Genomic DNA, 23,261 nt, shown 5'->3' with positions numbered 1-23,261 from the left:
CCACAGTGCCCACTACCACTGGCACCACTGCAGAGACAACAGCCACAGTGCCCACTACCACTGGCACCACTGCAGCGACAACTGCCACAGTGCCCACTACCACTGGCACCACTGCAGCGACAACTGCCACAGTGCCCACTACCACTGGCACCACTGCAGCGACAACTGCCACAGTGCCCACTACCACTGGCACCACTGCAGCGACAACTGCCACAGTGCCCACTACCACTGGCACCACTGCAGCGACAACTGCCACAGTGCCCACTACCACTGGCACCACTGCAGCGACAACAGCCACAGTGCCCACTACCACTGGCACCACTGCAGCGACAACTGCCACAGTGCCCACTACCACTGGTACTACTGCAACAGTGCCCACTACAACTGGAACCACTGCAGCAACAACAGCCACAGTGCCCACTACCACTGGAACCACTGCAGCCACAGTTACCACTACCACTGGAACCACTGCAGCAACAACTGCCACAGTGCCCACTACCACTGGTACCACAACAGCCACAGTTACCACTACCACTGGAACCACTGCAGCAACAACTGCCACAGTGCCCACTACCACTGGTACTACTGCAACAGTGTCCACTACCACTGGTACCACTGCAGCAACAACAGCCACAGTGTCCACTACCACTGGTACAACTGCAACAGTGCCCACTACCACTGGTACCACTGCAGCAACAACAGCCACAGTGCCCACTACCATTGGTACCACTGCAGCAACAACAGCAACAGTGCCCACTACCACTGGTACCACTGCAGCAACAACAGCCACAGTGCCCACTACAACTGTTACCACTGCAGCAACAACAGCCACAGTGCCCACTACCACTGGTACCACTGCAGCAACAACAGCCACAGTGCCCACTACCACTGGTACCACTGCAGCAACAACAGCCACAGTGCCCACTACCACTGGTACCACTGCAGCAACAACAGCCACAGTGCCCACTACCACTGGTACCACTGCAGCAACAACAGCCACAGTGCCGACTACCACTGGAACCACTGCAGCAACAACAGCCACAGTGCCCACTACCACTGGTACCACAGCAGCGACAACAGCCACAGTGACCACTACCACTGGAACCACTGCAGCAACAACTGCCACAGTGCCCACTACCACTGGTACCACAACAGCAACAGTGTCCACTACCACTGGCACCATTGCAACAGTGCCCACTACCACTGGAACCACTGCAGCAACAACAGCCACAGTGCCCACTACCACTGGAACCACTGCAGCAACAACAGCCACAGTGCCCACTGCAACTGGTACCACTGCAACAGTGCCCACTACCACTGGTACCACAGCAGCGACAACAGCCACAGTGCCCACTACCACTGGTACTACTGCAACAGTGCCCACTACAACTGGAACCACTGCAGTGACAACAGCCACAGTGCCCACTACCACTGGTACAGTGACCACTGCAACAGTGCCCACTACCACTGGTACCACAGCAGCGACAACAGCCACAGTGCCCACTACCACTGGTACTACTGCAACAGTGCCCACTACAACTGGAACCACTGCAACGCCAACAGCCACAGTGCCCACTACCACTGGAACCACTGCAGCAACAACTGCCACAGTGCCCACTACCACTGGTACCACTGCAGTGACAACAGCCACAGTGCCCACTACCACTGGTACCACTGCAGCAACAACAGCCACAGTGCCCACTACCACTGGTACCACTGCAGCAACAACAGCCACAGTGCCCACTACCACTGGTACCACTGCAACAGCAACAACAGCCACAGTGCCCACTACCACTGGTACCACTGCAGCAACCACTGCCACAGTGCCCACTACCACTGGTACCACTGCAGCAACAACAGCCACAGTGCCCACTACCACTGGTACCACTGCAACAGTGCCCACTACCACTGGTACCACTGCAACAGTGCCCACTACCACTGGTACCACTGCAGCAACAACAGCCACAGTGCCCACTACCACTGGTACCACTGCAGCAACAACAGCCACAGTGCCCACTACCACTGGTACCACTGCAGCAACAACTGCCACAGTGCCCACTACAACTGTTACTACTGCAGCAACAACAGCCACAGTGCCCACTACCACTGGTACCACTGCAGCAACAACAGCCACAGTGCCCACTACCACTGGTACCACTGCAGCAACAACAGCCACAGTGCCCACTACCACTGGTACTACTGCAGCAACAACAGCCACAGTGCCCACTACCACTGGTACTACTGTAGCGACAACAGCAACAGTGCCGACTACAACTGGAACCACTGCAGCGACAACAGCCACAGTGCCCACTACCACTGGTACCACTGCAGCAACAACAGCCACAGTGTCCACTACCACTGGTACAACTGCAACAGTGCCCACTACCACTGGTACTGCTACAACAGTGCCCACTACCACTGGTACAACTGCAACAACAACAGCCACAGTGCCCACTACCACTGGTACCACTGCAGCAACAACAGCCACAGTGCCCACTACCACTGGTACCACTGCAGCAACAACAGCCACAGTGCCCACTACCACTGGTACCACTGCAGCAACAACAGCCACAGTGCCCACTACCACTGGTACTACTGCAGCAACAACAGCCACAGTGCCCACTACCACTGGTACTACTGTAGCGACAACAGCAACAGTGCCGACTACAACTGGAACCACTGCAGCGACAACAGCCACAGTGCCCACTACCACTGGTACCACAGCAGCGACAACAGCCACAGTGACCACTACCACTGGAACCACTGCAGCAACAACTGCCACAGTGCCCACTACCACTGGTACCACTGCAGCGACAACAGCCACAGTGCCCACTACCACTGGTACCACTGCAGCAACAACAGCCACAGTGCCCACTACCACTGGTACCACTGCAGCAACAACAGCCACAGTGCCCACTACCACTGGTACCACTGCAGCAACAACAGCCACAGTGCCCACTACCACTGGTACCACTGCAGCGACAACAGCAACAGTGCCGACTACAACTGGAACCACTGCAGCGACAACAGCCACAGTGCCCACTACCACTGGTACCACAGCAGCAACAACAGCCACAGTGCCCACTACCACTGGAACCACTGCAGCAACAACTGCCACAGTGCCCACTACCACTGGTACCACAGCAGTGACAACAGCAACAGTGTCCACTACCACTGGCACCACTGCAACAGTGCCCACTACCACTGGAACCACTGCAGCAACAACAGCCACAGTGCCCACTACCACTGGAACCACTGCAGCAACAACAGCCACAGTGCCCACTGCAACTGGTACCACTGCAGCCACAGTGCCCACTACCACTGGTACCACTGCAGCAACAACAGCCACAGTGCCCACTACCACTGGTACCACTGCAGCAACTGCAACAGTGCCCACTACCACTGGTACCACTGCAGCAACAACAGCCACAGTGCCCACTACCACTGGTACCACTGCAGCAACAACAGCCACAGTGCCCACTACCACTGGTACCACTGCAGCAACAACAGCCACAGTGACCACTGCAACAGTGCCCACTACCACTGGTACCACAGCAGCGACAACAGCCACAGTGCCCACTACCACTGGAACAACTGCAACAGTGCCCACTACCACTGGTACCACTGCAGCAACAACAGCAACAGTGCCCACTACCACTGGAACCACTGCAGTAACAACTGCCACAGTGCCCACTACCACTGGTACCACTGCAGCGACAACAGCCACAGTGCCCACTACCACTGGAACCACTGCAGCAACAACAGCCACAGTGCCCACTACCACTGGAACCACTGCAGCAACAACTGCCACAGTGCCCACTACCACTGGTACCACAGCAGTGACAACAGCCACAGTGCCCACTACCACTGGAACCACTGCAGCAACAACAGCCACAGTGCCCACTACCACTGGTACCACTGCAGCAACAACAGCCACAGTGCCCACTACCACTGGTACCACTGCAACAGTGCCCACTACCACTGGTACCACTGCAACAGTGTCCACTACCACTGGTACCACTGCAACAGTGCCCACTACCACTGGTACCACTGCAGCAACAACAGCCACAGTGCCCACTACCACTGGTACCACTGCAACAGTGCCCACTACCACTGGTACCACTGCAACAGTGCCCACTACCACTGGTACCACTGCAGCAACAACAGCCACAGTGCCCACTACCACTGGTACCACTGCAGCGACAACAGCCACAGTGCCCACTACCACTGGTACCACGGCAGCAACAACAGCCACAGTGCCCACTACCACTGGAACCACTGCAGCAACAACTGCCACAGTGCCCACTACCACTGGTACCACAGCAGTGACAACAGCAACAGTGTCCACTACCACTGGCACCACTGCAACAGTGCCCACTACCACTGGAACCACTGCAGCAACAACAGCCACAGTGCCCACTACCACTGGAACCACTGCAGCAACAACAGCCACAGTGCCCACTACCACTGGTACCACTGCAACAGTGCCCACTACCACTGGAACCACTGCAGCGACAACAGCCACAGTGCCCACTACCACTGGAACCACTGCAGCAACAACTACCACAGTGCCCACTACCACTGGTACCACTGCAGCAACAACAGCCACAGTGACCACTGCAACAGTGCCCACTACCACTGGTACCACAGCAGCGACAACAGCCACAGTGCCCACTACCACTGGTACTACTGCAACAGTGCCCACTACAACTGGAACCACTGCAGCGACAACAGCCACAGTGCCCACTACCAGTGGAACCACTGCAGCAACAACTGCCACAGTGCCCACTACCACTGGTACCACAACAGCGACAACAGCCACAGTTACCACTACCACTGGAACCACTGCAGCAACAACTGCCACAGTGCCCACTACCACTGGAACCACTGCAGCGACAACTGCCACAGTGCCCACTACCACTGGTACCACTGCAGCAACAACTGCCACAGTGCCCACTACCACTGGAACCACTGCAGTGACAACTGCCACAGTGCCCACTACCACTGGTACCACTGCAGCAACAACAGCCACAGTGCCCACTACCACTGGAACCACTGCAGCAACAACAGCCACAGTGCCCACTACCACTGGTACCACTGCAGCAACAACAGCCACAGTGCCCACTACCACTGGAACCACTGCAACATTGCCCATTACCACTGGTACTACTGCAGCAACAACAGCCACAGTGCCCACTACCACTGGTACCACTGCAGCGACAACAGTCACAGTGCCCACGACCACTGGTACCACTGCAGCAACAACAGCCACAGTGCCCGCTACCACTGGTACCACTGCAGCGACAACAGCCACAGTGCCCACTACCACTGGTACCACTGCAGCTACAACAGTCACAGTGCCCACTACCACTGGTACCACTGCAGCGACAACAGCCACAGTGCCTACTACCACTGGTACCACTGCAGCGACAACAGCCACCCTGCCCACTACCACTGGTACCACTACAGTGACAACAGCCACAGTGCCTTCTACCACTGGAACGACAACAGCAACTAGTACCACAGAAATAACAGTAGGAACAACAACGACCACTGTTCTCACTACCACTGGCATATCGACAGCACCCACCACGACTACAACTACGTCTACCACCACTGTGCCTAGCACAACGGTTTTCTCAACAACTATAAAGTCGGCTCCTGGCAAAGTCGAGTCTTCACCCACAGCAGGTCTGTTTGATTGGCTTCAATATTTGGTCTGATGCATATTCATTGAGGTCTGTTTGATTGGCTTCAATATTTGGTCTGATGCATATTCAATGAGGTCTGTTTGATTGGCATCAATATTTGGTCTGATGCATATTCATTGAGGTCTGTTTGATTGGGTTCAATATTTGGTCTGGGTTCAATATTTGGTCTGATGCATATTCATTGAGGTCTGTTTGATTGGCTTCAATATTTGGTCTGATGCATATTCATTGAGGTCTGTTTGATTGGCTTCAGTATTTGGTCTGATGCATATTCATTGAGGTCTGTTTGATTGGCTTCAGTATTTGGTCTGATGCCTATTCATTGAGGTCTGTTTGATTGGCTTCAATATTTGGTCTGATGCATATTCATTGAGGTCTATTTGATTGGCTTCAATATTTGGTCTAATGCATATTCAATGAGGTCTGTCTGATTGGGTTCAATATTTGGTCTAATACATATTCAATGAGGTCTGTCTGATTTGCTTCAGTATTTGGACTAATGCATATTCATTGAGGTCTGTCTGATTGGCTTCAATATTTGGGCTAATGCATATATGAAGGGTTCCATTGCAGAACGTGATAAAAGCCACTATACACACCCAGTCCTAAAAACATTTTATTCCAAACCACCATAAACACTACGCTAGTTTCTCTGCAATCTGCGATATATCCTTAGACAATCGTATCACGTTTTGCTGAAAACTAAATTTGAACTTGTGTCTATGTGTGAACAAAGGTTTTTAGTATGGCGTTTATCGCGTTTTGCGATGAAATTCTTCATATATTCATTGAGATCTTTCTATAGTCTTACTCAACTTACCATACTAGCACAACAACAATGCTATATGACCCTGAGTTATAACCTCCACTGCAGAATTATCTCCCCTTGCCGGATGTATAACCTACACCCGCGCATGGGTAGACCGTATATCCTTGTTTTTTTATTCTGCAGTCCTCCATTGCAGTCATGTTCGTGTTCTGAAGTAAAATTTTTGTCAAATTATTAATTTGTAATTTTGTTTTACTCTGTTATACGAGGTCTTTTGGGTGATTTACATGGGGTTAATGTCTGACACGGCTTCCTCGGGCTCCAACCGGTTGGTTGTGTGTGCCAAGGGGGTGTGTCTTAAACGACTGCCCCAGTTTGATCAGCATTTGTTATGTCGTTCTTGTTGTTTTGAACGCCAGTGTCATATCTGTTTAAATTGGTCCCCCTCCACGTGGGGGAAGGCTAAGAAGCTGTCAAAAGACGCAGAGCGTAAGAGGATGATTAGACGTGAACGGGACGGGCGGAGCACAGTGGCAACCTCCGGGGTCGTGCTCCATACCGATTTGCCGTCGGTCGGCAAGTCGGTGTCCAGTTCAAAGAGCTCGCAGACAAGTGGTAGGCGCAAGGGCGCCTCCTCGTCTGTTCGTCATCTTCATGGTGATACCAGTAAACCCGAAGCGTCGCTTGGCGCGGAGGGGGCGCTGTTGCTCCCTGCTTCGCCTGAAGCAATGAAGGTTTCTTCCAGGTCGGGCTCCGTTCCACCTGGGGATTTGCTTCTGCCTCCGTCGGTGGAGGCGGTGCCTGTTACGGTTGTAACGGAGCATCAGTCGAAGGGAGTGCAGTCGTGGCAGGAACGACTGTGTCTCTCAGTTCCGACTCTCATCTTGCTGATGGGTTATCGGTCCTTCTGTGGAGGGGTCGATTAGCTCTAGAATGAAGTCTGCTTTGCGGCGCCGTTTGTCTCACCAGATTTGTGGTGCAGGGTTGGTTGTGGCGTCCGAGGGCGCTGTTTCGGCCAACGCGTCGTTCGGCGCTACTTCGGTGATCGAGCCACTTGGCGAAATTGCGAAGTCTCACAACGTTGTCTTGGAGCCGGGTGGTTTTCAACCTTGTGGACGCGTCCGTTCTTCCGACGGATTTGCGACTTCACAATTTCACGATGTTGGCACAACGTCTTCTGGTGGAGCAAAGTGCGTCGGTGCGCACGCTCCATGTGTTGATAGGCCATCTCGAATCGCTGGCGGCGCTGAATGTGCGGTTCAGATGGTTCAAGAGACCGCTTCAATGGCATTTGTCCCAAGTGTGGGATGGTCTCAGCTGGGATTTGGTGATACCATTGGGGCCTTGGTTCATTCTTCCGATCCAAGAGTTTCTAGTGGACAAGTGTATGCCCCAGGCCGTTCCTTTAGACCCACTTTCTCCAGAGTTGGTCCTGTTTACCGATGCTTCCCTCGAGGGGTTCAGTGCACACCTTTTGGATCAACATCTGTCAGGGGTGTAGACTCCTTCAGAGAGAAGTCGTCACATCAACCTGTTGGAGATGGAAGAAGTGCGTCGCGCTTGACTCCATTTCAGGACTGTTATTCGACATCGTCAAATTTTGTTGAGGTCGGACAACACGTCGGTTGTTGCGTACCTCAATCGGTGGGGAGGAACCAAATCCCTGTCATTGAGTCTTGCGGCTTTGGAGATTCTGGAATGGTGCGACAATTAGGGAGTGGTGTTATCGGCCAAACACATTCCTTCGTCCGTGAACGTCTTGGTGGATGCTTTGAGTCGTTGTTCCCCGGTTCATACGGAGTGGATGTTGCACCGGACAGTGGCTTATCGAGTTCTTCAGTTGTGGGGGAGTCCTCGACTCGATATGTTTGCCACTCGCCTGAACAGTCAGTTGCCAGTGTTTGTATCGCCGGTACCAGACCCACTGGCACTGGAGTACAATGAGTTGAGCATGGACTGGACGGGACTGGATTTTTACGCCTTTCCCCCTCCGGTTCTGCTTGGCAAGGTTCTAGCAAAGATCAGACAGCAACCTTGTCATGTCACGCTCGTAGCCCCGAGTTGGGCAGCTCAAGCCTGGTTTCCTCCGTTCCTGTCACTTTTAGTGCAGGAGCCGGTGCGGTTGCCATTGATACCCGATCTGCTCAGTCAGACACTGTGTCGGACAGAGTGGCATCCTGACGTACTGATCCTGTTTTCATGGCTAAGAACCAGGTGCCAGGGGAAGAGTTTCCTCCGGCCATCATTCAGTGTTTATCTCGTACGCTTTCTGCGGATAATTCTGATAGACTTCTTTGTCTGGTGCGGGCTTTGAAATTCTATTTGGAGCATACTAGAAATCTCCGGCAAAACACTAAGAGACTGTTTATCTCTTTCACATGCCAACCAGGAGACATTACGAAGAATGCTTTGTCGAGATGGATTGCTGCAACCATCAAACTGGCATATGAGAAGGCGGGTGATCATGTTCTGCGGAATTTCTCCGTTCGACCTCATGAGATTCGGGCGATTTCTGCTTCCCTTAATTTCCATAATTCTTTGGACATTTTCAAGGTCATGAGTGCGGGGTTTTGGAAAGGTCGACACACATTTGACCGGTTTTATTTCCGTGATATGGCGGTCATTGCAGGGCAGCAAGTCATTTCGGTTCGCAGGGCCACGAGTAGGGGGTGACCCTTTTGTCCGGTCGCTAGCGGCAGTCTTTCTGGGAGATAGTTCTCCACCTCCTGTTTGGAGAGTGGGGGGGTGGATGGTTGACTATCTGGGGCAGTCGAGTGTCTTTTACCATTACAAATACTGAAGCAAATTTAGAAAATTTGTTTCTAATTTTCATTATTATTCATACTTACCTAGTACTAGCACAACAACCGTTACCTCCCACCCGCCCCAAGGGAGGTCTTTTTTGATTCAGTCATTCAGGACTTTGAATCGATAACGAGGATATACGGTCTACCCATGCGCGGGTGTAGGTTATACATCCGGCAAGGGGAGATAATTCTGCAGTGGAGGTTATAACTCAGGGTCGTATAGCATTGTTGTTGTGCTAGTACTAGGTAAGTATGAATAATAATGAAAATTAGAAACAAATTTTCTAAATTTGCTTCAGTATTTGTGCTAATACGTATTACTAGTCATTGAGGTCTGTCTGATTTGCTTCAGTATTTGGACTAATGCATATTCATTGAGGTCTGTCGTAATTGGCTTCAATATTTTGGGAAATGCATATTCATTGAGTTCCGGGAAAGGGCAGTATGGGGTTATCATTCTGGCTTCACATACAAATAAATATCAAACATTACTTGCTGTTATTATCTACATGGTTTAACATAACCAAGTTAATAAAAATCATACGAAGCACATGTGTAATAACAAGTGTAATGACTTAATTTTGGGAAGTGACGTCATAACATGACTTCGCTTCCCCAGTCCTAACTGAGACTGTGCATGTGAATTATGATGTCATTTTGTCATCTCCTTCTAGTTGTGGTCCTTGCTATTCATTAAAAAAATTACGTTAATAATATGGATAATAAATAAAGTATTATACTCGTGTGTCAGTCGTACTGATTTGACAAAACTTGTGTCAGGATTCATGTAGAAACCCTCGCTCTTGCTCGGGCCATACAAGAATCCTGACATTCATTTGGTATATTTAATACAACACACATTAGGTACGTTGTATAATCATCTCTAAATTAATTTAATTTACTTGACTACACATTAATTGTTTCAAACACCGCTGCATTTTAATCATGAAACAAGAAAAGTACCAATAAATAAAAACTAAAGTTTGTTTTATTTAACGACGCCACTAGAGCACATTGATTTTTTATCTCATCATCGGCTATTGGACGTCAAACATATGGTCATTCTGACACTTTTTTAGAGGAAACCCGCTGTCGCCACATAGGCTACTCTTTTTATGACAGGCAGCAAGGGATCTTTTATTTGCGCTTCCCACAGGCAGGATAGCACAAACCATGGCCTTTGTTGAACCAGTTATGGATCACTGGTTGGTGCAAGTGGTTTACACCTACCCATTGAGCCTTGTGGAGCACTCACTCAGGGTTAGGAGTCGTTATCTGGATTAAAAATCCCATGCCTCAACTGGGATCCGAACCCAGTACCTACCAGCCTGTAGACTGATGGCCTAACCACGATGCCACCGAGGCCGGTACCAATAAATAAATGCACATGAATGTAGTATATTCTGTTTGTTACACATTTCAAATTGTTATAGTTGTACCCCATTTGCATGGACCTGTAATTTGGCCATAGATGTAAATATGGTCATGTGACATTGGTAATTAATACACATGTACTATTTAATTTGGATTATTATTTTATTTTGTCTAATAGTATACATTGAAACCTGCCTAAACCTGGCCCCGTGCTTATAAACCTTAAAGTGTAGACTTTAATAAAGTCCAGACTTTAACGTTATGGCAACGCCATTGAAATGGCATTACGTTAAAGTCTGGACTTCATTCAAGTCTAGCCTTTTAAAGTTTTATAAGCACGGGCACAGATCACATAATATCCATTTTAAACAGGATAATGTGTTTAGTGGATAGCCTTTTAGAATGTATAAAATGTGGGACCATGAAACTGGTTTTGACAGTATTCTGGTTTCTTCAGAGTCCTATTTAGACATGTCTCACTGTATATTTAAACATGATGGCATCAAGACATGCCTTTTCATTTCATGTATCATTGGTTTGTAGGTGGCTGCCAGTCACTGCTGGACTTTGATGAGCTGGATGTTGTTATCGAAGCAAATTTGACATTGGTGTCGTATTCTGGAACAAATATCACCTGGACGATCCCGGATCATGCCGCGGTGGAGGCTTACAGTGTCGCCGTGGTGATTCCAAATACATATTTCACATCACTGGAAATAACTGCTAATGCAGTGACAATCAAATCAATTTCTATGTATATTAACAGTTTGCTGGTAAGTGTAACGTCAGTTCTGTTTCAACATGGTTCTGCTTGCAACACAGTGATACACGAATAATAATAGGCCTGTGGGAAAGGACTTAACAGGCCTGTAGGAAAGGCCTGTAGGAACGATATCTGGATGGAGGGGTGGAGGCACAAGCCACATTTTTATCTTTATTTATATAGAGTAGGATAAAAAAAATCTCCCCTCAAGACCTGAGTAATAAAATAATCACAAACTTGTAATAACTTGAATGTGATTGGTGGCTTTACAATTAGCAAGCACTTTAAATAGTTCAACCATTGGAAGATCCAGGGGCTCACAAACATCCCTAGAGCTTGCCTCTCCTATTCGAGCATTGAATTATTTCTTGTTCCAGCCAGTGCTCCACAACTGGTGTAATAAAGGCCATGGTATGTACTATCCTGTCTGTGGGATGGTGCATATAAAAGATCCTTTGTTGCTAATCGAAAGCCCATGAAGTGGCAACAGCGGGTTTTCTCTCTATATATCTGTGTGGTCGTTAACCATATGTCTGATGCCATATAACCATAAATACAACGTGTTGCGTGTGTCATTAAATAAAACGGTTCTTTCCTTCCTTTCCCGATTTGATGTGCCCTTTTTAATGACTGGGTGTTGGTTTGGGATCAATCCCCGTCAGTGGGCCCATTGAGCTATTTCTCGCTCCAGCCAGTGCATCACGACTGGTACATCAAAGGCTGTTGTGTGTGTCTCAGTCCTACAAGCCTTGCAAGGGGAAAAACTTCCTCACCTGAATGAAGCCATGCAAGAGGTAGCAAAGGAAAGACGAGTAGCTCTACAGTGGATCCCAGCACATTGTGGGATTCCAGGAAATGAGGAAGCAGACAGGCTAGCCAAGCTAGGAGCTAATCATGTACAGCCCAGCAACAACATTAGCTTCTCAGAGAAGAAAACCTTGATAAAGGCAGCCAACAGACCCAGGACAGAACAAGATGATTACCACCTTCTCAGTCGCTTGGAACAAGTAACTCTGTTGAGACTCCGGACAGGCCACAACCGACTGAATGCTCACATGTTCAGAAGTTTAAACTTGCAGCAACACCAACCTGCAGTTGTGGCCTGGAAGACCAAACAGCAGAACACATCTTACAGGCGTGTCCAATTCATCAAGACCTGAGACAAGCTGAGTGGCCAATCGAAACTGCCATACACACCAAACTCTATGGAAAGAGAGGCGAACTGGAAAAAACAGCTCATTTTATCTTACAGACTGGACTATTGGTCTAAATTGTGAAAGAGAAAAAAAAAAAAAAAAAAAAAAAAGGCTGTTGTATGTGCTTTCCTGTCTATGGGATGGTGCATATAAAAGATCCCTTGCTGCCAATCGAAAAGAGTAGCCCATGAAGTGGCCACAGTGGGTTTCCTCCTTCAATATCTGTGTGGTCCTTAACCATATGTCTGAAGCCATATAACTTTAAATACAAAGTGTTGAGTGCGTCGTTAAATAAAACATTTTCTTCCTTCCTTTCCCTATTTGAGGTGCCCTTTTTAATGACTGGGTTTCTTCTTTTTTTAATTCATCATCCACAAATTTCCCTTGGAAATGCATCTCTGAGCATCTTTATTTCAAGGGCGGGATGTAGACCAGTGGTAAATCACTCGCTTGATGCACGGTCAGTTTGGGATCGATCCCCGTCAGTGGGCCCATTTGGGCTATTTCTCGCTCCAGCCAGTGCACCATGACTGGTACATCAAAGGCTGTGTTATGTGCTTTCCTGTCTATGGGATGGTGCATATAAAAGATTAATTGCTGCTAATCGAAAAGAGTAGCCCATGAAGTGGCGACAGTGAGTTTCCTCTCTCTATATTTGTGTGGTCCTTAACCATATGTCTGATGCCATATAACAGTAAATACAATGTGTTGAGTGCATCGTTAAATAAAACATTTCCTTCCTTCCTTCCTTTATTTGAAACATTTTCGGGGAAGCCTATGCCTGAAACCTATAATTTTTGCTCTACTCAGATTGCTCTTTTTAGAATTTGTTGCCCCCCCCCCCCCCCCCCATTGCAAAATCGTGGATGTATCCGATATAACAGTGTTGAAGGACATAAAAAAATCAACTAATTTTCAATAATTATTTATTGGTCATTCATAAACGAGACAATTGGCACAAATAAACAAATCGCAACTTTCTACCATTTACTAGTGAGGGGTATATATTGCCAGATTAGATACAGGAACCTGAATTTTGATATGTACCATGATATATTGCGAATAGCAATTCTCAGTTATTAGAATATACATTTTGTATATCTTAATAAAATTATACACCAGTCAATCATGATTCGTGTCAAACAAGTGAATTAAGCTATTGTTTCTGGTCTTAAACTGGTAGTTTTTGTTTGAAAATATAATGCATGTGCATTAATACATGTACAGAATATATAAGCACAATATTTAAAAATGTATATGCAGTATACTGGTATACATTTTACTGCGCATCTGTACCATTTACAAACTTACAGTTGATTTGAGAACATTTTATTTGGTACACATGAACATTTATCCCTTTGTTACATTCAACATTCACTTCACCCAGTTATATCAAATTTTGTTTGGCAGATTGAAAAAAAACTTACTTTGTTAAAACACAAAAATATTGATAGCAAAAATTTATATTGAGTCAACACAAATATTTAATTTACGGTGAGAAGAACTGCACCAAATATATTAAATCCACAAAACCAAGATATTACAATGGCTACTAGTTTTGGATAGTTCTTTAAAGAGCAGCATAAAGCAATGGTAATGGTAAAACTAGAATCGTGTTATAAACAATATGTGGAGCCATCATGTCCATATTTATAGGATATTAAAACGAGCTTCTGTTTCGTATAATGTTTGTCCCGAGTGAAATAATTGTCAATTGTCACAAGCTTTAGCTAGTGACAATGAAAATTATTTAACGAGTGACATAAAAATGATGCAAAATGGTAGTGAGTTTAATATCCTATTTATTACCCATAATCGCTCTTAATTTATATAGCTAAACTCGTTTGGTTGACGTTTCCTATAAGGTTGTAGTGTGCCAATCAATGACGTCATTGTGACGTCGAAGTGTTACGTCCCACTTGGCGTTCTAGTGGAACATATCACTTTGATATGTACCAAGATATTTTAACCATATGGGTAATAATGATCCTTTACTACATGACAAATTGTACCTACATGTATAACAGTAAACTTCTTCAACAACTTTTAAAGAATATAATTTGAATATTTAAATTTTTAATTTAAATTTTTTTAATTTGATTGGTTATTATTGGGTTTATTGTTTGTTTTTTGTTGTAGTTTTGGAGGGGTGGTGCTTGGGGAATATATTTACCATGATAACCAAATTCTGACTGAACTTTATGTTATATGTCTTATTTCAGCTACCTGGTATTTAGAACGCAATCCATTCATTTATGAATCATAGACCGAGTTGTTTTTGTGTTTTTTGTAAGTATTATAATCTCAATATTTCATACTGTAGTACCTAGTGCAGCAGCAGGGTGCTACTGGCACATTCTTATATATCCTGATTTTAAAATCTTTATTTCAGATTTCTGTTACTCCAAGCACAAACATTTCACAACTGAGCATCACTCTGAACAAGTTTGGAGACAATCTAACAGTCAGTGTGGAAACAAATGCCTCGGCGCAGTTTTCTCTAGATCTAGCGGTAAAAGGCTGCAGTCAGCCAATAGAAGTCCCATCGACCACCAGGCCACCTGTCTCTGTTCCAGGTACTGTATATACTCATTTTCTCTAGATCTAGTGGTGAAAGGTTGTAGGCCACCTGTCTCTGTTCCAGGTAATGTATATACTCATTTTCATTAGATCTAGCAGTGAAAGGCTGCAGTCCACCAGGCCACCTGTCTCTGTTCCAGGTACTGTACATACTCATTTTCATTAGATCAGGCCACCTGTCTCTGTTCCAGGTACTGTATATATACTCATTTTCATTAGATCAGGCCACCTGTCTCTGTTCCAGGTACTGTATATATACTCATTTTCATTAGATCTAGCTGTGAAAGGCTGCATGCCACCTGTCTCTGTTCCAGGTACTGTATATATACTCATTTTCATTAGATCTAGCTGTGAAAGGCTGCAGTCCACCAGGCCACCTGTCTCTGTTCCAGGTACTGTATATACTCATTTTCATTAGATCAGGCCACCTGTCTGTGTTCCAGGTACTGTATATATACTCATTTTCATTAGATCTAGCAGTGAAAGGCTGCAGGCCACCTGTCTCTGTTCCAGGTACTGTATATACTCATTTTCATTACATCAGGCCACCTGTCTCTGTTCCAGGTACTGTATATATACTCATTTTCATTAGATCTAGCTGTGAAAGGCTGCATGCCATTTGTCTTTGTTCCAGGTACTGTATATATACTCATTTTCATTAGATCTAGCAGTGAAAGGCTGCAGGCCACCAGGCCACCAGGCCACCAGGCCACCAGGCCACCAGGCCACCTGTCTCTGTTCCAGGTACTGTATATACTCATTTTCATTAGATCAGGCCACCTGTCTCTGTTCCAGGTACTGTATATACTCATTTTCATTAGATCAGGCCACCTGTCTCTGTTCCAGGTACTGTATATATACTCATTTTCATTAGATCTAGCTGTGAAAGGCTGCATGCCACCTGTCTCTGTTCCAGGTACTGTATATATACTCATTTTCATTAGATCTAGCTGTGAAAGGCTGCATGCCACCTGTCTCTGTTCCAGGTACTGTATATATATACTAATTTTCATTAGATCTAGCAGTGAAAGGCTGCAGGCCACCAGGCCACCAGGCCACCTGTCTCTGTTCCAGGTACTGTATATACTCATTTTCATTAGATCAGGCCACCTGTCTCTGTTCCAGGTACTGTACATACTCATTTTCATTAGATCAGGCCACCTGTCTCTGTTCCAGGTACTGTATATATACTCATTTTGATTAGATCTAGCTGTGAAAGGCTGCATGCCACCTGTCTCTGTTCCAGGTACTTTATATATACTCATTTTCATTAGATTTAGCAGTGAAAGGCTGCAGGCCACCTGTCTCTGTTCCAGGTACTGTATATACTCATTTTCATTAGATCAGGCCACCTGTCTCTGTTCCAGGTACTGTATATATACTCATTTTCATTAGATCTAGCTGTGAAAGGCTGCATGCCACTTGTCTCTGTTCCAGGTACTGTATATATACTCATTTTCATTAGATCTAGCAGTGAAAGGCTGCAGGCCACCAGGCCACCAGGCCACCAGGCCACCTGTCTCTGTTCCAGGTACTGTATATACTCATTTTCATTAGATCAGGCCACCTGTCTCTGTTCCAGGTACTGTATATATACTCATTTTCATTAGATCTAGCAGTGAAAGGCTGCAGGCCACCTGTCTCTGTTCCAGGTACTGTATATACTCATTTTCATTAGATCAGGCCACCTGTCTCTGTTCCAGGTACTGTATATATACTCATTTTCATTAGATCTAGCTGTGAAAGGCTGCATGCCACTTGTCTCTGTTCCAGGTACTGTATATACTCATTTTCATTAGATCAGGCCACCTGTCTCTGTTCCAGGTACTGTATATATACTCATTTTCATTAGATCAGGCCACCTGTCTCTGTTCCAGGTACTGTATATATACTCATTTTCATTAGATCTAGCTGTGAAAGGCTGCATGCCACCTGTCTCTGTTCCAGGTACTGTATATATACTCATTTTCATTAGATCTAGCTGTGAAAGGCTGCATGCCACCTGTCTCTGTTCCAGGTACTGTATATACTCATTTTCATTAGATCAGGCCACCTGTCTCTGTTCCAGGTGCTGTATATATACTCATTTTCATTAGATCTAGCAGTGAAAGGCTGCAGGCCACCAGGCCACCAGGCTCTGTTCCAGGTACTGTATATACTCATTTTCATTAGATCAGGCCACCTGTCTCTGTTCCAGGTACTGTATATATACTCATTTTCATTAGATCTAGCTGTGAAAGGCTGCATGCCACCTGTCTCTGTTCCAGGTACTGTATATATACTCATTTTCATTAGATCTAGCTGTGAAAGGCTGCAGTCCACCAGGCCACCTGTCTCTGTTCCAGGTACTGTACATACTCATTTTCATTAGATCAGGCCACCTGTCTCTGTTCCAGGTACTGTATATATACTCATTTTCATTAGATCAGGCCACCTGTCTCTGTTCCAGGTACTGTATATATACTCATTTTCATTAGATCTAGCTGTGAAAGGCTGCATGCCACCTGTCTCTGTTCCAGGTACTGTATATACTCATTTTCATTAGATCTAGCTGTGAAAGCAGTCCACCAGGCCACCTGTCTCTGTTCCAGGTACTGTATATATACTCATTTTCATTAGATCTAGCAGTGAAAGGCTGCAGGCCACCTGTCTCTGTTCCAGGTACTGTATATACTCATTTTCATTACATCAGGCCACCTGTCTCTGTTCCAGGTACTGTATATATACTCATTTTCATTAGATCTAGCTGTGAAAGGCTGCATGCCATTTGTCTTTGTTCCAGGTACTGTATATATACTCATTTTCATTAGATCTAGCAGTGAAAGGCTGCAGGCCACCAGGCCACCAGGCCACCAGGCCACCAGGCCACCAGGCCACCTGTCTCTGTTCCAGGTACTGTATATACTCATTTTCATTAGATCAGGCCACCTGTCTCTGTTCCAGGTACTGTATATACTCATTTTCATTAGATCAGGCCACCTGTCTCTGTTCCAGGTACTGTATATATACTCATTTTCATTAGATCTAGCTGTGAAAGGCTGCATGCCACCTGTCTCTGTTCCAGGTACTGTATATATACTCATTTTCATTAGATCTAGCTGTGAAAGGCTGCATGCCACCTGTCTCTGTTCCAGGTACTGTATATATACTCATTTTCATTAGATCTAGCTGTGAAAGGCTGCAGTCCACCAGGCCACCAGGCCACCTGTCTCTGTTCCAGGTACTGTATATACTCATTTTCATTAGATCAGGCCACCTGTCTCTGTTCCAGGTACTGTACATACTCATTTTCATTAGATCAGGCCACCTGTCTCTGTTCCAGGTACTGTATATATACTCATTTTCATTAGATCTAGCTGTGAAAGGCTGCATGCCACCTGTCTCTGTTCCAGGTACTGTATATATACTCATTTTCATTAGATCTAGCTGTGAAAGGCTGCATGCCACCAGGTACTGTATATACTCATTTTCATTAGATCAGGCCACCTGTCTGTTCCAGGTACTGTATATATACTCATTTTCATTAGATCTAGCAGGCCACCTGTCTCTGTTCCAGGTACTGTATATATACTCATTTTCATTAGATCTAGCTGTGAAAGGCTGCATGCCACCTGTCTCTGTTCCAGGTACTGTATATACTCATTTTCATTATATCAGGCCACCTGTCTTGTTCCACTGTATATCTAGATTAGATCTAGCTGTGAAAGGCTGCATGCCACCTGTCTCTGTTCCAGGTACTGTATATACTCATTTTCATTAGATCAGGCCACCTGTCTCTGTTCCAGGTACTGTATATATACTCATTTTCATTAGATCTAGCTGTGAAAGGCATTTGCATTAGATCTAGCCAGGCTGCATGCCACTTGTCTCTGTTCCAGGTACTGTATATATATACTCATTTTCATTGCAGGCCACCAGGCCACCAGGCCACCAGGCCACCTGTCTCTGTTCCAGGTACTGTATATACTCATTTTCATTAGATCAGGCCACCTGTCTCTGTTCCAGGTACTGTATATATACTCATTTTCATTAGATCTAGCAGGTACTGTATATACTCATTTTCATTAGATCAGGCCACCTGTCTCTGTTCCAGGTACTGTATATATACTCATTTTCATTAGATCTAGCTGTGAAAGGCTGCAGATCTAGCAGTGAAAGGCTGCATGCCACCAGGCCACCAGGCCACCTGCTGTTCCAGGTACCAGGCCATTTTCATTAGATCAGGCCACCTGTCTCTGTTCCAGGTACTGTATATACTACTCATTTTCATTAGATCATTAGATCTAGCTGTGAAAGGCTGCATGCCACCTGTCTCTGTTCCAGGTACTGTATATACTCATTTTCATTAGATCAGGCCACCAGGTGCTGTATATATACTCATTTTCATTAGATCTAGCAGTGAAAGGCTGCAGGCCACCAGGCCACCAGGCTCTGTTCCAGGTACTGTATATACTCATTTTCATTAGATCAGGCCACCTGTCTCTGTTCCAGGTACTGTATATATACTCATTTTCATTAGATCTAGCTGTGAAAGGCTGCATGCCACCTGTCTCTGTTCCAGGTACTGTATATATACTCATTTTCATTAGATCTAGCTGTGAAAGGCTGCATGCCACCTGTCTCTGTTCCAGGTACTGTATATACTCATTTTCATTAGATCAGGCCACCTGTCTCTGTTCCAGGTACTGTATATATACTCATTTTCATTAGATCTAGCAGTGAAAGGCTGCATGCCACCTGTCTCTGTTCCAGGTACTGTATATATACTCATTTTCATTAGATCTAGCACCTGTGTTCCAGGCTGTATATATACTCATTTTCATTAGATCTAGCAGTGAAAGGCTGCAGGCCACCAGGCCACCTGTCTCTGTTCCAGGTACTGTATATACTCATTTTCTCACCTGTCTCTGTCCCAGGTACTGTATATATACTCATTTTCATTAGATCTAGCAGTGAAAGGCTGCATGCCACCTGTCTCTGTTCCAGGTACTGTATATATACTCATTTTCATTAGATCTAGCTGTGAAAGGCTGCATGCCACCTGTCTCTGTTCCAGGTACTGTATATATACTCATTTTCATTAGATCTAGCAGTGAAAGGCTGCAGGCCACCAGGCCACCAGGCCACCTGTGTCTGTTCCAGGTACTGTATATACTCATTTTCATTAGATCAGGCCACCTGTCTCTGTTCCAGGTACTGTATATATACTCATTTTCATTAGATCTAGCTGTGAAAGGCTGCATGCCACCTGTCTCTGTTCCAGGTACTGTATATATTCTCATTTTCATTAGATCAGGCCACCTGTCTCTGTTCCAGGTACTGTATATACTCATTTTTATTAGATCTAGCTGTGAAAGGCTGCATGCCACCTGTCTCTGTTCCAGGTACTGTATATATACTCATTTTCATTAGATCTAGCTGTGAAAGGCTGCAGTCCACCAGGCCACCTGTCTCTGTCCCAGGTACTGTATATACTCATTTTCATTAGATCAGGCCACCTGTCTCTGTCCCAGGTACTGTATATACTCATTTTCATTAGATCTAGCAGTGAAAGGCTGCAGTCCACCAGGCCACCTGTCTCTGTTGCAGGTACTGTATATACTCATTTTCATTAGATCTAGCAGTGAAAGGCTGCAGTCCACCAGGCCACCTGTCTCTGTTCCAGGTACTGTATATACTCATTTTCATTAGATCTAGCAGTGAAAGGCTGCAGTCCACCAGGCCACCTGTCTCTGTTGCAGGTACTGTATATACTCATTTTCATTAGATCTAGCAGTGAAAGGCTGCAGTCCACCAGGCCACCTGTCTCTGTTCCAGGTACTGTATATACTCATTTTCATTAGATCTAGTAGTGAAAGGCTGCAGTCTCTGTTCCAGGTACTGTTTGCACTCTTTGATTTTACATTCATTAAATCTATGTTTGTACTATTTACGATCTATTAAGTGTACATATATACATAACATCAGTACAATTATCAGTACTTAATACATTTAAATACTATTAAAATGAAGTACAGTTAACATGGTTATGATATCTAACTAATTTAAATATTATTTAACTATAATAGTCAGTCAAACCTGTCTGAAGCAGCCACCAAAAGATTGACAGGATACAGGAAAGTTTATACTATATAGATAATTTGAGAGAATAAAAATGTGTCATCTTAATTTACACAGGTGGTTGCTTAATGCAGGTGGCTGGTAGAAAGGGTTGACTGTACATGGTTATTAGCAGTATCATTATCAATAATGTATTTATTAATAATTAATATCTTTTTATGTAGATATAATAATAATTATTAATTAAATACAGTCAAACTTTGATAACTCCACCTTCGATCTCTTGAAAATTTCAATCTCTCTACCTGAAGCGAAGGTTCGGGCTGAATTGCTATACAAACTAGTAATAATGGCCTTTGAAAACTCAAACTTTCGATAAACTTGATCTCTCGACCTAATTCTTTGGTCCTGCCATAGATTATGCACCTCTAAAATTTGACGCATGTGGATTGATCAAACAGTCATTGCCGATAGTATTTTAAAGACGAATGAATTGTCAGTCGGATTAATTAGATGAACGTGCCTGTCTCGGGTGGTCAGCTGGGCTGTCAAGGATGAAGGTCATAATTACAGAATAATAGACTGCTGACTAAGTGGAACAAACTGATCCTGTGTTTGGTTGTCAGTGGTCGACATTGAGGAGAGCCTCGCTACATAATACATAATTACAGACACAGTCTGGTTAACTTCAAAGAGCACTTGTAATAATTGTTAGCACTTGGGTTTTTTTGTTTTTGTTTTTTAAATGTTTGTTCTTGATTTTCATTAGTGTTTTTTAATGATTTTTCTTATTTAAAATAATTAAAATAATGTATAATAAATTTGTGAAAAACATGTACTGAGTGTTATTCGGCATTCAGTGTTTTATTTGTTAGCTATGTTCCGCCATGTGTTGACATCTGCAAAATACATCAATGTTCATTATGTCATTTACTTCTGTCTTTTTCAAATTTGAACTGTTATATATTAATTTCAAAAACTCAAAACTCCCTGAAACTCAAATTATTTCCCTGTCCCCTTCAAGATCGAGTTATCAAAGTTTGACTGTATAAGTTTTCATTGAATGACACTGATTCAACCTCAGGCCCATATTATGAAAATGTACTCTTTTTATTTTTAGTTTTTTTGTCCTTCATAAATAATTATAAAAATATAGCTTGTGGCCCCTATTCCAGATATCGTTCATACAGGCCTGGACCTTCTTGTATATTTTAGGGCTACAGTGTACAGGAGACTTAGACTTGCTATCCAAAGATGGCCTGAACCAATATTTACCCAGCATTGTTGAATTTGGCAACACGTCATCTGTGGAGGAAGTTGAAGTTGAAATTCCAAACGTTGCTTTTATTGAGCTCTATGATGTGGCCTTAGAATTCTCTGCCAATGTATCTGCTTACATTTTTGATGGCACTGAATTTGTGAGTAACATTTTAGCATTTAAGACTAACGAACCATTTTGTGACACCCAATAGCCGATGTGTATTTTTGTGCTGGGGTGTTGTTAAACATTCAATCATTCATTAAGAAAATAATTAATAAATGAGAACATTTCAGTGTTAATATATATTTTTTTTCATCAATACAATATACATTCACATTATAACAGTAATTTTCCATTTATTTCTAGTACTAGGTAGATATTGATAACACAATACTGAACTTTTATTATGTTCTAAATAAATCATGACATACATACCAAAATTACCATAATCACATGTGGTACAGGTAATAACGTTAAATGTGTAATATTGTATCAACTCTTTGGATCCATTCTAAACTGGGTACATATAACTTTTAAATATTAGTAATTTAACTGTTAATATAATATTAATATGATCATTATTACTAATCCTAAATCCCAGAATATTATTTTCTTTTAACAAGTTAATTATTCTATTTTGTTCTTTATTAATGCATTCTTGGAACTGGATCGAAAAAGGGTTAATTTATATACATTCACAAAACTATTTCTAGCTCCATCCAATGCACCGTGACTGGTAT

At 44.6% G+C, this 23,261-nt stretch overlaps 1 protein-coding gene across 1 annotated transcript in view; it reads left to right on the top strand.

Moving 5' to 3' along the window:
• Positions 1-23,261, top strand: part of LOC121381647 (mucin-2-like) — a 104,788-nt gene that overhangs the window by 62,498 nt on the left and 19,029 nt on the right. Inside the window, exons 20-22 of the mRNA XM_041510984.1 lie at positions 11,205-11,434; positions 15,013-15,196; positions 22,476-22,678. Coding sequence (XP_041366918.1) covers positions 11,205-11,434; positions 15,013-15,196; positions 22,476-22,678 — 617 coding nt within the window. The remainder of the gene's footprint in view (positions 1-11,204; positions 11,435-15,012; positions 15,197-22,475; positions 22,679-23,261) is intronic.

The sequence above is a fragment of the Gigantopelta aegis genome, chromosome 9, assembly GCF_016097555.1.
Source record: "Gigantopelta aegis isolate Gae_Host chromosome 9, Gae_host_genome, whole genome shotgun sequence".
Taxonomy (NCBI): Eukaryota; Metazoa; Mollusca; class Gastropoda; order Neomphalida; family Peltospiridae; genus Gigantopelta; species Gigantopelta aegis.
Note: the sequence above shows the minus strand (reverse complement) of the source record. Positions and strands in the feature narration are given on the sequence as shown.